This window comes from Budorcas taxicolor, chromosome 20, assembly GCF_023091745.1.
Source record: "Budorcas taxicolor isolate Tak-1 chromosome 20, Takin1.1, whole genome shotgun sequence".
Lineage (NCBI taxonomy): Eukaryota > Metazoa > Chordata > Mammalia > Artiodactyla > Bovidae > Budorcas > Budorcas taxicolor.
Window position 1 is genome coordinate 10,354,012 of NC_068929.1, and position 15,704 is coordinate 10,369,715.

At 39.3% G+C, this 15,704-nt stretch overlaps 1 protein-coding gene and 1 non-coding gene across 2 annotated transcripts in view; one reads left to right on the plus strand and one right to left on the minus strand.

Annotated features, from left to right (window-relative positions):
• FAM169A (family with sequence similarity 169 member A) overlaps positions 1-15,704 on the plus strand; it is a 45,601-nt gene that overhangs the window by 14,419 nt on the left and 15,478 nt on the right. The window contains exons 5-7 of the mRNA XM_052659285.1: positions 8,487-8,666; positions 12,582-12,710; positions 15,331-15,443. Coding sequence (XP_052515245.1) covers positions 8,487-8,666; positions 12,582-12,710; positions 15,331-15,443 — 422 coding nt within the window. The remainder of the gene's footprint in view (positions 1-8,486; positions 8,667-12,581; positions 12,711-15,330; positions 15,444-15,704) is intronic.
• On the minus strand, positions 12,305-12,376 carry TRNAW-CCA (transfer RNA tryptophan (anticodon CCA)). Its single transcript has one exon. It is a non-coding gene; the product is annotated as a tRNA-Trp (tRNA).

The following is a 15,704-nucleotide window of genomic DNA, read 5'->3' on the forward strand; positions in this document are numbered from 1 at the left end:
AAGAGAAGAGGTTTTTAGAGGTCTGAATTTTATTCTGGGTGATAGGAATCTGGTGGAGAATTTTGAGCATGGAAGTAACACAATCTGGTTAGTCTTCTATAAAAGTAGCTGTGTTGTGTGGAAAACCAGAAAGAGAGTTGGCAGGGTTAAGAGTGAAGTTAGTTAAGAGGTTGTTGCAGAAAACTCTGGTGAGAGGTGAAGAAAGGGGTAGAAGTCTTCATAATTTAGATAAATTATGGAGTCATTGCTGCAGTATTTTTAATGGATTATGCGTAGGCTGTGAAGGAAAAGTCAAGGATGAGATCTCAGGTTTTGCTCTGAGCCCCTGGTAGAATGAAGATGAGATTTACTGAAAAATTAGAAAACGGGAGAAGGAGCAGGTTTGGGGAGTATATGAAAAATCAGATTATAAACAGTTTATTAGAGTCACATGTACACATTTGTTGTTCCATTTACATTTTTAAGCTTTATTAAGGTTCATTTACATACCATACAATTTACCCATTGTCATTGTTCAGTTGCTGTGTTGGGCCTGACTGTTTCTGACCCCATGGCCTGCAGCACACCAGGCTTCCCTGCCTTTCACCATCTCCTGGAGCTTGCTCAAACTGGTATCCACTGAGTCAGTAATACCATGCGACAATCTTGTCCTCTGTCGCCCCCTTCTTCTCCTGTCTTCAATCTTTCCCAGCATTGGGGTCTTTTCTAGTGAGTTGGCTCTTTGTATCAGCTGGCCAAGATATGGAGCTTCAGCATCAGTTCTTCCAATGAATATTCAAGGTTGATTTCCTGGTTTGATTTCTAGCGTTGATTGACTGGTTTGATCTCCTTGCAGTCCAGGAGACTCTCAGGAGTCTTCTCCAACACCATAGTTCGAAAGCATCAATTCTTTGACGCTCAGCATTCTTTATGGTCCAACTCTCACATCCATACATGACTGCTGGAAAAACCATAGCTTTGAATATGCAGACCTTTGTCTGCAAAGTAATGTCCCTGCTTTTTAATACTGTCTAGGTTTGTCATGGAGAAGGCAATGGCACCCCACTCCAGTACTCTTGCCTGGAAAATCCCATGGACGGAGGAACCTGGTGTGCTGTAGTCCATGGGGTTGCTGAGAGTTGGACACGACTCAGTGACTTCACTTTCACTTTTCACTTTCATGCATGGAGAAGGAAATGGCAACCCACTCCAGTGTTCTTGCCTGGAGAATCCCAGGGACGGCGGAGCCTGGTGGGCTGCCGTCTATGGGGTCGCACAGAGTCGGACACGACTGAGGTGACTTAGCAGCAGCAGCAGCAGGTTGGTCATAGCTCTTCTTCAAGGATCAGGTGTCTTTTCATTTCATGGCTGTGGTCACTGTCTGCAGTGATTTTGGAGTCCAAGAAAACAAAATCTGTCACTGTTTCCGTTGTTGCCCCGTCTGTTTGCCGTGAAGTGATAGGACCTGATGCCGTGATCTTAGTTTTTTGAATGTTGGGTTTTAAGCCAGCTTTTTCACTCTCCTCTTTCACCCTCATCAAGAAGCTCTTTAGTTCCTCTTCACTTTCTCCCATAAGCTGGTGTCATCTGCATATCTGAGGTTACTGATATTCCTCCCAGCAATCTTTATTCCAGCTTGTGCTTTATCCAGCCTGGCATTTCTCATGATGTACGCTGCATAGAAGTTAAATAAGCAGGGTGACAATATACAGCCTTGACACACTCCTTTCTCAATTTGGAACCAGTCCATTTTTCCATGTCTGATTCTAACCGTTGCTTCTTGACCTGCCTACAGGTTTCTCAGGAGGCCAGTAAGTTGGTCTGGTATTACTATTTCTTTTTATCTGTCTTCTTGACTGTAGCCAATCTGGTAGGTGTGAAGTGGATTGGCATTGTCATTTTGAGTCACATTTGCTAAATGGCTAAGGGTGTTGAGCATCTTTTCACATGCATTTTGGCCATTATTGTGTCTTCTTTGGGCTATGTGTTCAAATCCTTTACCCATTTTTCAATTGAGTTGTCTTTTTTTTTTTTTTTTACCCTTCTCACTTTATTGTGGTATAACTAACTTACAAAAAGTTAACCATGTTGAAATTTTACACTTTGTTATGTTTTGACTTATGTATATAGCTGTGATACTATCACTACAATCAAGATAGTAAACAGATCTCTTATTCTGAAAAGTTTCTTTGTGCCTATTTGTAACCATCCTTCCTTCCTCAATTTGTCCCCAAGGAAACACTTATCTGCTCTCTATTTTTATATATTAGCCTGCTTTCTAGATTTTTATAAATTGGAATCATATAGTACATTTTTTTTTTTTTTTGGTCTGGGTTCTTTCAGTACGATTTTTTTGAGGTCCATCCTATTATAATTCACATATCATCAAGTTTACCCTTAAGTGATTTTCAGTATGTTCACAGAGTCATGCAACCACCAGTACTGTCTAATTCAAAAATATCTTCATCACCTCAAGAATTCCTGTACCCTTTAGCTGTCACTCCTCATTTCCTTTATCTTAGAATTCCTGAAAGCCACTAATCTCCTTTCTGTCTAGATTATTTATCTTAAAATATGTTTTTTAATCTTATTTTATTGTGGTCAGAACACTTAACAGAAGATCTACTGTCTTCACAGATTTTTAACTATAGATTACAGTATTGTTGACCACAGATGTCGTGTTGTATACAGCACGTCTCTAGAACTTGGCTTTACTGAAACTTTAAACCCATTGACAGCTGCCCAGGTTTCCATCACTCTGCCCTTGACACCCATTGTTCTGCTGTCTGCTAGGAATTTGACTGTTATAAGCTATCTCATGTAATTGGAATCATGCAGTGTTTGTCCTGTGGCTGACTGACTTCGCCTAGCATAATGTCCTCAAGGTTCATCCATGTTGTACATTTTTCTGAAGCTGTTTGTATGTATCCTATACACATCCCACCACCACCCCTTATTTTCTTTATCCATTCATTCATCAGTGGACCTTTAGGTTGTTACCACATCTTGGCTATTGTTAATAATGCTGCAGTGAACATTGAATTACTAATCTCTTTGAGATACTGATTTCCACTATTTTGGATATATACCCAGGAGTGGGATTGCTGGATCTGTGATAGTTCTATTTTTAATACTTTGAGGAGCCTCTGTGCTTTTTTTCATGGTGGCTACACCATTCTGCATTCCCATTAATAGTATACAAGGGTTCCAGTTTTCCATATCCGTGTTAGCATTGATTGTCTTTTGTTTTGCTGGTAGCAATCCTGACATGTATGAGGTGATACTTCATTTGAGTTGCTGTACCCTGATGATTTGAGACATTGAACATGTTTTATATACCTGTTGGCCATTTGTATGTCTTTGGGGAAATGTCTGTTAAATCCTTAGCTCATTTTTAAGTTGGGTTTTATTAGTCTTTTTATTAGTGAGTTGTAAGCAGTTTTCATATATTCTAGATAGAAATCCTGTACAAATACATAATTTGAAAGGATTTTCTCTCATTTTGTGGCTTGTCTTTTTACTTTCTTGTTGATGTCCTTTGAAGCACTAGTTTTTATAAAGTCCAGTTATCTTTTCATGTGTGACTTTTGCTTTTGGTGTTATAGCTAAGAAGGCTTTTCCTGACCTAAGATGATGAAGATTCACTGCTGTGTTTTATGCTGAGATTTTATGTTCCATTTGCAGTTAATTTTTGTATGAGGTCTGTAAAAGGGGAGTGGGGCCCAACATCATTCTTTGGCATATGTGGATATCCAGTTGCCCCACCCCCATTCATTTTAAAAAGACTGTTCTGTTTCCATTGAAATGCCTTGGGACTCCTGTCAAAAATCAGTTGACCAAAAATAAGAGGTTTTGTTTCTGGAACTTCTGTTCTGTTGATTGCTATTTATTCTGTGCCAGTACCACACTGGCTTGATTACTGTAGCTTTGTAACTTTTAAAATAGGAAGTCTTTAAATTGGAAGTCTTCCAACTTTGTTCTTCTTTGTTAAGATTATTTGGGTCATTTGTGTTTTTTTGCATTTCCATATGAGTTTTAGGATTACTTTGTCAATTTCTGCAAAAAATCCAGCTGGAATTTTGAACTTAGAGGTCAGTTTGGGGTGTGTTGACATCCTAACAATGTTGTCTTCTGAATCATGAACAATGGGATATCTTTCCAGTTATTTAACTGTTCTTTAATTCCTTCGGTTGTTTGAAAAATTGATTACTTCGTTTTGGCTGTGATGGGTCTTCCTTCACTCATCCCAGGGGCTCTTCATTGCTGTGCGCGGGCTTTCTCTAGTTGGGGTGAGCGGGGGCTACTCTCTAGTCGTGGTGTGCAGGCTTCTCGTTGCAGTGACCTCTCGTTGCAGAGCAGGGATTCTAGAGTGTGTGGGCTTCAGCAGTTGTGGCATATGGCCTTAGTTGCTCTGCGGCATGTGGCATGTTACCTAACCAGGGATGGAACCTGTGTCCTCTGCATTGCCAGGCAAATTCTTAACCCCTGGACCACCAGGGAGGTCCCTAATTCCTATTAAATGTTTGTAGTTTTCAGTTTTGTACTCTTGCCAAATTTATTCCTGTGTATTTTATTATTTGGTGATGCTCTTGTTAGTGGAATTCTTTTCTTAATTTCATTTAAAGATTGTTCGTTGCTGGTGTCTAGAAATACAATTGAAAAAAATTTTTTTTGTTTTTGGCCACTCTGCAAGGCACTTGAGGGTCTAGATCCTAGTTCCCCAACCAGGGGTCAAACCCACACCCCCTGTAGTGGATGCCTGAGCTGTTAACCACTGGACTGCCAGGGAAGTCCTTAATTGATTTTTGTATATTGATCTTATATCCTATAATCTTGCTGAACTTAAAAACTATCAGTTTTAATAATTTTTTAGTGAATTTCTTAAGATGAAAATCTTAAGGTCTGTATACAAGAAGGTTTTCTTTCTTTCTTTCTAGGTGCTTTTCATTTCCTTTTCTTACCTAATTGCCCAGCTAGAACGTACCTAAGATATTGAATAAAAGTGGTGAGAATTAACATTTTTATCTTGTTCTTGATCTTAGGGGAAAATATCTGGTCTTTCACCATTAAGTGTGATTTTTATTAGCTGCCAGGTTTTTCATAGATCCCTTTATCAGATTGAAGACCTTGAGTATTTTTCTCATGAATGTGCTGGATTTTGTCTAATGCTTTTTCTCTGTATTTGGAGATGACTGTGTGTTTTTTGTTATATTTACATTTATATGAGCTCTTCCATTCATCTTGGAGTAAGTTTCATGCGTTACAGAAATAAAAGATTGTGATCATAAGCATTTGGATAAATGGTAGAAACCTTGAGAGTAGGGAGATTACCCAGAGAGAGCATATAGAAAAAAATTGTGGCCAAAGGTGAAGCTCTGAGGAGTGTAAATATCCAAGCTGCCTCTTGTGCAGTGCTAAATTAAATTTCAGCTAGTAGATTTTTAATGAAAGTTCATCTAAGGTTGTAGGGTTTTTTTTTTCCCCCCACTAATTACTAAGTACTTGTGCTGTTGATGTGTCTGAGGAATCTCTGGTAACTTGGGAAGTTTTTCTGCCCTTTATTTGATTTCTCTTATATCTGGGTAGAACCTGATAGAAATATAAAAATAAGAATTTAAGGTATAGTCACAAAAAGAGAATTAGCATGGTTTTTTGAAATGAATATGTACATGGTGAATAAGTAGAACTTTAGACTTTGTGAAAACTGTTAGTTCCATAAATTGACCTTGTTAACACTATTAGATGCTAGACTCTACCTTTTCTCTATTTAAAGGAATGTTTGTGTAAAAATAGAAAAAAATCAATTTGTGGGAAATTTACTTCATATATTTGGTATTCTGAGGCATGCACAACAGTAAAAGCAATAGATCTGCAGACAGTATTAAGAACTAGATAGGATTCTCTTCTCATGTTTGCTTTGTCCTTTGAATTAATGTTACGTTTAAAGTAATGTCTCTTGATTTATCACTTCTAGCAGTTACTGTGAGAGAACCCTAATTTTAAGGCATTAAAAAAGCTAGTCACTGTAGCATGTTGGTGAGGCTACCTGTTAGACGAATAATAATTTTATGTATTTATTTTGGATTTATTGAGTATAATTGATAAATTGAAGTTGTGATTTGACACACATTGCAAAATATTCACCATAATCAGTATATTAATTGCCTAACATGGTTGCCATTTTCTTTCTTCCTTCTTTTCTTTTATATATACAGTGTGTGTGTGTGTGTGTGTGTGTGTGTGTGTGTGTGTAATTTCATTTACTTTTGTCTGTGTTGTGCCTTTGTTGTACGCAGGGTTGCCTCCGGTTGCAGTGAGCAGGGTGCTCTCTGGTTGTGGGGTGCAGGCTTCTCACTGCGTGGCTTCCCTTGTTGCAGAGACGGGCTCTCAGGTGCTCAGGGTTAAGTAGCTGTGGCTCCCGGGCTCCGGAGCACAAGCTCTATAGCTGTGGCACCCGGGCTTAGCTGCTCCGTGGCATGTTAGATCTTCCTGGACCAGGGATCAAACCCCTGCTGCCTGCATTGGGTTTTACATGTACATATTTACAACTGAGCCACCAAAGAAGCCCTCTTCCTTTCTTTTTTTGAGGTGCTAATGCTTAAGATCTATCTTTTTTAAAAAAAATTTGGTATGTGTACTCGGTTCTGTCCAGCTCTTCTCTGCTCCATGTACTGGAGTGGGTTGCTCTTTCCTCCTCCAGGAGATCTTCCCTACCCAAGGATCAAACCCGAGTCTCCTGTGGCTCCTGCATTGGCAGGTGGATTCTTTATCACTGAGCCAGATGGGAAGCCTGAGATCTACCTTTTAAATAAATTTAATGTATATAAAGCAATATTGTTAATTACAGCCACTATGTAAGACATTTTGACCCTTATTAGTTTCCTAACTGAACATCAGCGGTTAAGAACTAAGTATATAACAATGTGTGTTACCTATTTTGAATTTAAATTAGTTGTCTTAGTGTGTGTGTGTGCTTAGTCGCTCAGTTGTGTCTGACTCTTTGTGACCCCATGGACTGTTTAGCCCACCAGGCTTCTCTCTTCTCCAGGCAAGAATCCTGGAGTGGGTTGTCATGCCCTCTTACACAGATTATTGCAAAACGTTATTGAAGTTCTCCAGTTTAATAATAAGTAATTCATTATTTGGTTGAACTTAAAAAGCCTTGCTATATTGACCATCCCATCAAATGATATGATTGGTAAAAGTTTATTTGTGAAAGGTTTGTTGCCTGAAATTTTGTTTCTTTCTTGAACTACATCATTATAAGTATCCAAAATCATGTGAATAATATAACTGAGAATAATTGTTTTACTTGAAGTACTAAAAGAGTAGAATACTGACTGATAGCTAACTTAGAAAGTGGGATACTCCACCATGAGGTCCTCTACTTACAGACTGTCTTAAGGTACATTATAGAAGCTTATACATCTACTTGAAGGGTCACAACCCAAATCAGGGTTCTTAAAAGACAAATCAGTGTAGCTCTGTGATATAATAAGGGGAGGCATGTTTAGTTACTACTACAAACATTTCTCCTATTAAACCTTAAATGTACAGGATATATTAAAAAGTGTATTCACAAAGATTGCTGACTTAGCCGTTTCTAAAATCAATGTTTCCATTTAGTCCTAATCCATAGTCCTTAAAAATTTGGAGAACTAATTCACTTCTTTGCCATCATTAAGTAGGTAAAAATGAAACTGTACTCACTAGGGAAAAAGTAAAGGGAAAAGATGAATTGATGCTTTTGAACTGTGGTGTTGGAGAAGACTCTTGAGAGTCCCTTGGACTGCAAGGAGATCCAACCAATCCATTCTGAAGGAGATCAGCCCTGGGATTTCTTTGGAAGGAATGATGCTAAAGCTGAAACTCCAGTACTTTGGCCACCTCATGCGAAGAGTTGACTCATTGGAAAAGACTCTGATGCTGGGAGGGATTGGGGGCAGGAGGAGAAGGGGACGACCGAGGATGAGATGGCTGGATGGCATCACTGACTCGATGGACGTGAGTCTGAGTGAACTCTGGGAGTTGGTGATGGACAGGGAGGCCTGGCGTGTTGCGGCTCATGGGGTCGCAAAGAGTCAGACACGACTGAGAGACTGAACTAAACTGAACTGAAGGTTGGAATTAGATACTTGGTGTACTTATGCAATCACCAATTACTCTTTAAATTTGAAATTTTAATAGTTGATGAACTTTAAAGTTGTACAGGTCTATGGACAGAGATATATATTCAAGCATACCGTTCATCAAATGGTAATAGTTAGTTTGCATGAGATAGTTTTGGTAGCTGTAAAATAACGTAGTTCTTCTCATCATCTCAGGTATACATTATGATATGTAATAGCTGGAAAGCATTTTATATTGTAAAATTTATGCATTTATTTAACATTTGTGATATAAGAAAAAATAACCAATTTCAACCTTAACTCATGTTCTCTAAATATATATACCTACATGGTCTTTTAAATGTGAAAAATTGTTGGATTTCTGTTTTATGACTGCAGGAAGCACATGTGCCTCGTTTCTTACCCAAAGCTACCAACTGCCAGTTCTGGATACAATGTTTGTAAGAAAGAAATATCGAGGCAAAGACTTTGGGCTTCATATGCTGGAGGACTTTGTTGATTCCTTTACAGAAGATGCACTTGGCTTGCGGTATCCCCTGACCTCTCTCATGTACATAGGTAATTGGGTTAAGTTTTTAGTTAAACTTCTCTCAGTGTCACTTCTTAAGTTTCTGCACTTTATCTTAAATGTGTGTATGTCAATATTAAGTAAATTACATTCTTGACTCTCTAGGGTCAAGAGAGTCTATGTGCCCTTACCTCACATAAGTGGCATTTTGAGGGTATGGTAGCTTTTTTTAAGAAATTGAAATGGAATTCACATACCATTAAATCCACCCTCATAAAGTGTACAGTTTAGTGGTCTTATTATTTCACAGCTGTGCAACCATAACCACCATCTAATTTTAGAACATTCTCAACATCCCCAAAAGAAGCTCTGTACCAATTAGCAGTCACTCTTCCGTTCCTCCATTCTTTCATCCCCTAGCAACCAACGACTAATCCATTTTCTGTGTCTATGGATTTACCTATTCTGGACATTTCATATAAATGTAATTGTATGATATATTGTAAGCTCTTTGTGTCTAACTTCTTTCATTTTGCATAAATGTTTTCAAGGTTCATCCATGTTGTAGTCTGACTCAGTGCTTCTTTTTTTTCTTTTTTTTAATGGCTGAGAAATATTCTATTGTGTGGATATGCCATCACCAGTTGATAGACTGTTTCTACTTTTTAGATATTCTGAATAATGCTACTGTGAACATTTGGGCAGTTTTTGAGTGAACATTGCTCTGGTGTATATATATCTAGGTGTGGATGAAATACCTTGGTCATAACCTTGCCAAACTGCTCTGAAAGCAACTGCACCATTTTACATTCTCGTAAACATTGTATGAGGGTTGCGGTTTTCTCTACATCCTCACCAATACTTACTATTATTTGTCCTTTTAAGTTTTGACCACACTGCAAGGCTTATGGAATTTTAGTTGCCTGATGGGATCGAACCCTTGCTCCTGGCAGTGAGAGCGCAGAGTCCTAACCACTGGACTGCCGGAAAATTCCCATTATTTGTCTTTTTTACTATAGCCCTCTCAGTGGATGTGGAGTGGCATCTCATTGTCTTGATGCACATTTGGTGTTGAACATTTTTTCATGTGCTTATTAGTCATCTATGTATCATCTTTGGAAAAATGTATATTTAAATTCTTTACCATTCTTTCTTTGGGTTGTTTGTTATTTGTGGTAGGTTTTTTGTTGGCTGCGCTGCAAGTCATGTGGGAACTCATCTCCCTGACCAGGGATTAGACCCTCACTCCTTGTGTTAGAAGTGGAGTCTTAACCGCTGGACCACCAGGGGACTCCCTGTGGTAGCTTTCTAAATTAAAAATTTCAAATGTACAAAAAATGTAGGAGATGACAAAATACTCATGTATTGTCCAGCATGTAGCATCCATGAGAAGTGGATTATTGCCAATGCAGTTGTACTCCTGTCCTATCCAGTTAGCTTATTCCCTCCCTTCCTTGAAATAAGCACTGTAGGGTACAGAGTTAGAGAAGGTGGGGTTCAGAAAAAGAAGGAGACCAGCACTGTACAGGAACAGGTCACCTTTAATGAGGTGAGAAGGGGCAGCAGTCAGATTAGTGAGCTGCTGCACTAACCCAAGAAAAAAGTATATATAGGCATATAAGTGGACATCTACTGTCTTAAGGGGGCCTGTTCTCCAAGGTGGTTCAGAGTAGTTCTCTCTTACATGGCTGGGGCAAGGAATTCTGGAGATCGGCCAGAGGCTGGACCAGCTGGAAGCTGAGCAAATCAACCTTAATGTCCATTTTCTTCCTTCGGGTGAGAGAGTTCTTTGTTTTGCATAGAATGGTGGGGCAGACCGGGAGGGGAGTTTAACTCCAGGCTATTTTGAGCCATGTAACTTTCCTTCAAGCACTGTCCTTAGTTTGGCATTTCTTTTCCCCAGGCATTTATTCGACTTTACACACACACACACACATATGCATACACACACACTCCAACAATGTCATGTTCTTTTTTAATGGTCTTTTTTGTGTGTGGCTTCGTTGGATTTTAGTTGCATCAGGTGGGCTCTTTAGCTGTGGCATGTGGGCTTAGTTGCCCCAAGGCAGGTAGGATCTTGGTTGTCCAGCCAGGGATCAAACCCAAGTCCCCTGCATTGGAAGGCGTATTCTTAACCACTGGACCGCCAGGGAAGTCTCAGTGTCATATTGTTTGACATGTTTGAAATGTCAGGGAATTCCCTGGTAGTCCAGTGGTTAGGACTCTGTGCTTTCAGTGCCAAGGGCCTGAATGCAGTCCTTGAAAATAAATTAAAAAAAAAAAAACAGCACAACTTTATATGAATAATATGTACTGTATGAATCCTGCAATTTGCTTTTTCTACTTATCTGTATAAGATTTATTCCTATGGATTCATGTAGCTCAATTTATTCTTTTTAAATGTTTCTGTTGTGTGTATATATTTTGTTGTCGTGTTTTAAAAGCTGTTAGTGGATTTATATTTGTATTTGTATGAAGCCTGTAGTACTGCTCTTTTCTTAATGAAGTAAGATTTGATACTGAAGAGTGATTTGTGTGAAAACTTTTATAGTATGTAATTTACCATTGATTTTAATCTAGCATTAGATATTCACTGAAAAAATATTTTTGTTCTAAGTTTCTTCTCCCTTTTTAATATCAAAAATCCAGAAAACAAGAACCAAGCATTGCATGCTCATCTTGAATCACAGTTTCTCTCAAGGCCCATACATGAGGATGGAATGAATCCTGTATACCCTGGATAATCTGAAAGCGGATTTTCCTCTTGAAGTCTTAATTATTGCTTTACTAAATTTGGGGAAGCATGCAAACACATCTACTGTAGGCAGAGTCTCTTATTACTTACCATTTTTAAGGATTCTGATGATGAATCAGTTGAATACTAAATGAACTACAGGTGCTTATGTATTATGTAAGGCATCCTCTACTATTTTAGCTGTTTTAATTGAGACAGAGGACTCAGTGTGGCCTACTGTTTTCTCCAGCTTTTCGCTTCCTGATAGGTGTGGGAACAACCAAAGAACCTGAGAAATATTGTCAAATATATGAGGGGAAAAGTGAGCAAATGGCATCCTGCTCTCCACATGTTCACTGTCCAGATTAACAGATGTTAAGATTTTGCCATATTTTCATTTATTTTCACTTATTTTAAGAGAATTAAACGAGATGGAGACTTAAACAAGATGTAGATACAGTTGATGTTCTCTTTGAACCCAGCCCTAATCCCATCCCCCTTTCACCTTTTTCTCCCCAGAGATAATTGTGTTCCTCAAGTTGGTGTGTATCCTTCCTGCCCATGGTTTAACACTTAAGTCTCTGTCTAGACACACTATAAAACATTATTTTGTGTCCTTCTTATTTTTAAAGTTTTTAAGTTTCTTAAAAAATAATAATTTCAGACTTATTTTTTATGTATTCATATTTACAGAATTACTTTAGATTTTCACACTTCCCAAAATATAGATGTAATTTTAAAAGCACAGAAGTTCTCCTTGTTTGTCCTATTAAAGGCCTTGCCTGAAAACTGGGTTCACCTCTTGATGAGTTTTGAGCCAAAGTGAAGTGAAGTCGCTCAGTCATGTCCGACTCTTTGTGACCCCATGGACTGTAGCCTACCAGGCTTCTCAGTCCATGGGATTTTCCAGGCAAGAGTACTGGAGTGGGTTGCCATTTCTTTCTCCAGAGGATCTTCCCAACCCAGGGATTGAACCCGGGTCTCCCGCATTGGAGGCAGACGCTTTACCCACTGAGCCACCAGGGAGGCCCCTTTGAGCCAAAAGACACAGCCAAGCCAAAGAGTAGGAGAACTTACCACTTGGATTAAGTAAGGGGAACACCAGGCCTCTTTCCCAGGGCAGTGTCTCCTAAACGGTTTTTTGGTGATAAAATACACATTACACGGCATTTTAACCGTTCATTCCACTTGATTGCTGGGATTTCTAGGAGAGTTTCAATGTGTTTTTCAGCTTGCAACCAGTACTTTGAAAAATATCCAGGAGACCATGAACTGCTTTGGGAAGTTGAAGGTGTTGGGCACTGGTACCAGAGAGTACCAATCACCAGAGCGTTACAGAGAGAAACACTTAAAATTACAGGTAAGACTGTTTTCAGTTAGACACAAGTCTAATGTAAATGCATTGCCTAATGATGGTCTGATTTCGGTGTTGACCATTTGGTGATGTCCACGTGTAGAGTCTTCTCTTGGGTTGTTGGAAGAGGGTGTTTGCTATGACCAGTGCGTTCTCTTGGCAAAACTCTATTAGTCTTTGCCCTGCTTCATTCCATACTCCAAGGCCAAATTTTCCTGTTACTCCAGGTGTTTCTTGACTTCCTACTTTTGCATTCCAGTCCCCTATAATGAAAAGGACATCTTTTTTGGGTGTTAGTTCTAGAAGGTCTTGTAGGTCTTCATAGGACCGTTCAAATTCAGCTTCTTCAGTGTTATTGGTTGGGGCATAGGCTTGGATCACCGTGATATTGAATCGTTTGCCTTGGAAACGAACAGAGATCATTCTGTCGTTTTTGAGATTGTATCCAAGTGCTGCATTTCGGACTCTTGTTGACCGTGATGGCTACTCCATTTCTTCTGAGGGATTCCTGCCCACAGTAGTAGATATAATGGTCATCTGAGTTAAATTCACCCATTCCAGTCCATTTTAGTTTGCTGATTCCTAGAATGTCGACGTTCACTCTTGCCATCTCCTGTTTGACCACTTCCAATTTGCCTTGATTCATGGACCTGACATTCCAGGTTCCTATGCAATATTGCTCTTTACAGCATCGGACCTTGCTTCTATCACTAGTCACATCCACAACTGGGTATTGTCTTCGCTTTGCCTCCATCCCTTCATTCTTTCTGGAGTTATTTCTCCACTGATCTCCAGTAGCATATTGGGCACTTACCGACCTGGGGAGTTCCTCTTTCAGTATCCTATCATTTTGCCTTTTCATACTGTTCATGGGGTTCTCAAGGCAAGAATACTGAAGTGGTTTGCCATTCCCTTCTCCAGTGGACCACATTCAGTCAGACCTCTCCACCATGACCCGTTTGTCTTGGGTGGCCCCACACGGCGTGGCTTAGTTTCATTGAGTTAGACAAGGCTGTTGTCTGTGTGATTAGACTGGCTAGTTTTCTGTGATTATGGTTCAGAAAAAGCAAGAGAGTTCCAGAAAAACATCTATTTCTGCTTTATTAGCTATGCCAAAGCCTTTGACTGTGTGGATCACAATAAACTGTGGACAATTCTGAAAGAGATGGGAATACCAGACCACCTGACTTGCCTCTTGAGAAACCTATGTGCAGGTCAGGAAGCAACAGTTAGAACTGGACATGGAACAACAGACTGGTTCCAAATAGGAAAAGGAGTACGTCAAGGCTGTATATTGTCACCCTGATTTAACTTCTATGCAGAGTACATCATGAGAAACACTGGGCTGGAGGAAGTACAAGCTGAAATCAAGATTGCCAGGAGAAATATCAATCACCTCAGATAAGCAGATGACACCACCCTTATGGCAGAAAGTGAAGAGGAACTAAAAAGCCTGTTGATGAAAGTGAAAGAGGAGAGTGAAAAAGTTGGCTTAAAGCTCAACATTCAGAAAACTAAGATAATGGCATCTGGTCCCATCACTTCATGGGAAATAATGGGGAAACAGTGGAAACAGTGAGAGACTTTATTTTGGGGGGCTCCAAAATCACTGGAGATGGTGATTGCAGCAATGAAATTAAAAGATGCTTACTCCTGGAAGGAAAGTTATGACCAACCTAGATAGCATATTAAAAAGCAGAGATATTACTTTGTCAACAGAGGTCCATCTAGTCAAGGCTATGATTTTTCCAGTGGTCATGTATGGATGTGAGAGTTGGACTGTGAAGAAAGCTGAGCACTGAAGGATTGATGCTTTTGAATTGTGGCACTGGAGAAGACTCTTGAGAGTCCCTTGGGCTGCAAGGTCCAACCAGTCCATCCTAAAGGAGACCATTCCTGGGTGTTCATTGGAAGGACTGATGCTGAGGCTGAAACTCCAGTACTTTGGCCACCTCATGCGAAGAGTTGACTCATTGGAAAAGACCCTGATGCTGGGAGGGATTGAGGGCAGGAGGTGAAGGGAACGACAGAGGATGAGATGGCTGGATGGCATCACCGACTCGATGGACATGAGTTTGGGTGAACTTTGGGAGTTGGTGATGGACAGGGAGGCCTGCCGTGCTGTGATTCATGGGGTCGCAAAGAGTTGGACATGACTGAGTGACTGGACTGAACTGAATGATGGTCTTATAGTCCAGAATAGTCCAATGTCTTGTAATGTGAACTCTCTAGTAATAGACCTTCTTTTCTAAAGTTGGAATTTTTGTTCTATTTAAACATTTGTGTCATTAGTAAGAAGACCTAGAGTAACCCAATAGAATATAGCTCAGTAGTCCAGTAGAAATTGGTGCATAAGAAATGAACACAGGTTACTCAGCACAGAATAGGCATCAGGGGATCAAAGGTAGTACTCAGTCTTATGCATCTCTCCTTAAAATTGCTAAATAACAGATAAACTATTTAAAACTCTTTTAAGGTTTCATTGTAAGATATTGGTGAAGGGATATCCCACGTCTGGATATTTAATACCCTTCTTTAGGGCTTTTGTAAAAATCCGTACAAAGAATGTGACAATTAAAACCAAATACTAACTGGGTTAAAATTTTCAAAATTCTTTTTCACACAGCAGTTTCTCAAAATGAAGCTAAAAGATCTACGTCCGGAGAATACGGTCTTGCCTCTGTTCCAGAATACGAAGGAAGAGCTGAATACAGTCAGTCTAGTGAGATGCAGCTAACTGTAGGTACACTGTGTGTTTACCATAGGAAATACCAAGCGTGCTGTTTTTAAAAAAGAGGTTCAGCTAATAACTTTATAAATGTTACTGTTCATTCAGCAAACTTAGGTAACTTCTACTGTGTTACTTGGCATTTTTTGCTAATTGGTTCTACTGTGTTACTTGGCATTTTTTGCTAATTGGTTTCTAAGATTTAATTTTCTTTGAAAAATAATTTGGAATACACAAAGTAGTACAGAAGAAAATAAAAATCTATAATTCTG